The sequence below is a fragment of the Eurypyga helias genome, unplaced genomic scaffold (genome assembly GCF_000690775.1).
Source record: "Eurypyga helias isolate BGI_N326 unplaced genomic scaffold, ASM69077v1 scaffold16957, whole genome shotgun sequence".
NCBI classification, from domain to species: domain Eukaryota; kingdom Metazoa; phylum Chordata; class Aves; order Eurypygiformes; family Eurypygidae; genus Eurypyga; species Eurypyga helias.
In genome coordinates, this window is record NW_010261322.1 from 6352 (window position 1) to 6572 (window position 221).

Genomic DNA, 221 nt, shown 5'->3' on the forward strand with positions numbered 1-221 from the left:
CCCCTCCCCCCGCCTGCCAGTGGTCCCGCCCAGCTCCTTCCCCCGCCCCTCCGCTTTGGTCTCACCTGTAGAGGATGAGATCATAGAGGCAGCGGCCTTGGACGTTGAGCGCATGCGCGTAGAGGGCGCGCGGCAGGGCCTCCCGCGCGACCAGTTGCGTGACGTCATTGGTGAGGAGCCCCTGGAGGAGGAGGGCGGCCTCGGCGCCCCGCACGTCCAGC

At 71.0% G+C, this 221-nt stretch overlaps 1 protein-coding gene across 1 annotated transcript in view; it reads right to left on the bottom strand.

Moving 5' to 3' along the window:
- Window positions 1–214, bottom strand: part of IBA57 (IBA57, iron-sulfur cluster assembly homolog (S. cerevisiae)) — a gene marked incomplete at its 5' end in the record, with an annotated part of 4102 nt that extends 3888 nt beyond the window's left edge. The window contains one exon of the mRNA XM_010155334.1: window positions 66–214. Within this exon, the coding sequence (XP_010153636.1) occupies window positions 66–214 (149 nt within the window). The remainder of the gene's footprint in view (window positions 1–65) is intronic.
- Between the last annotated feature and the right edge of the window lie 7 nt (window positions 215–221).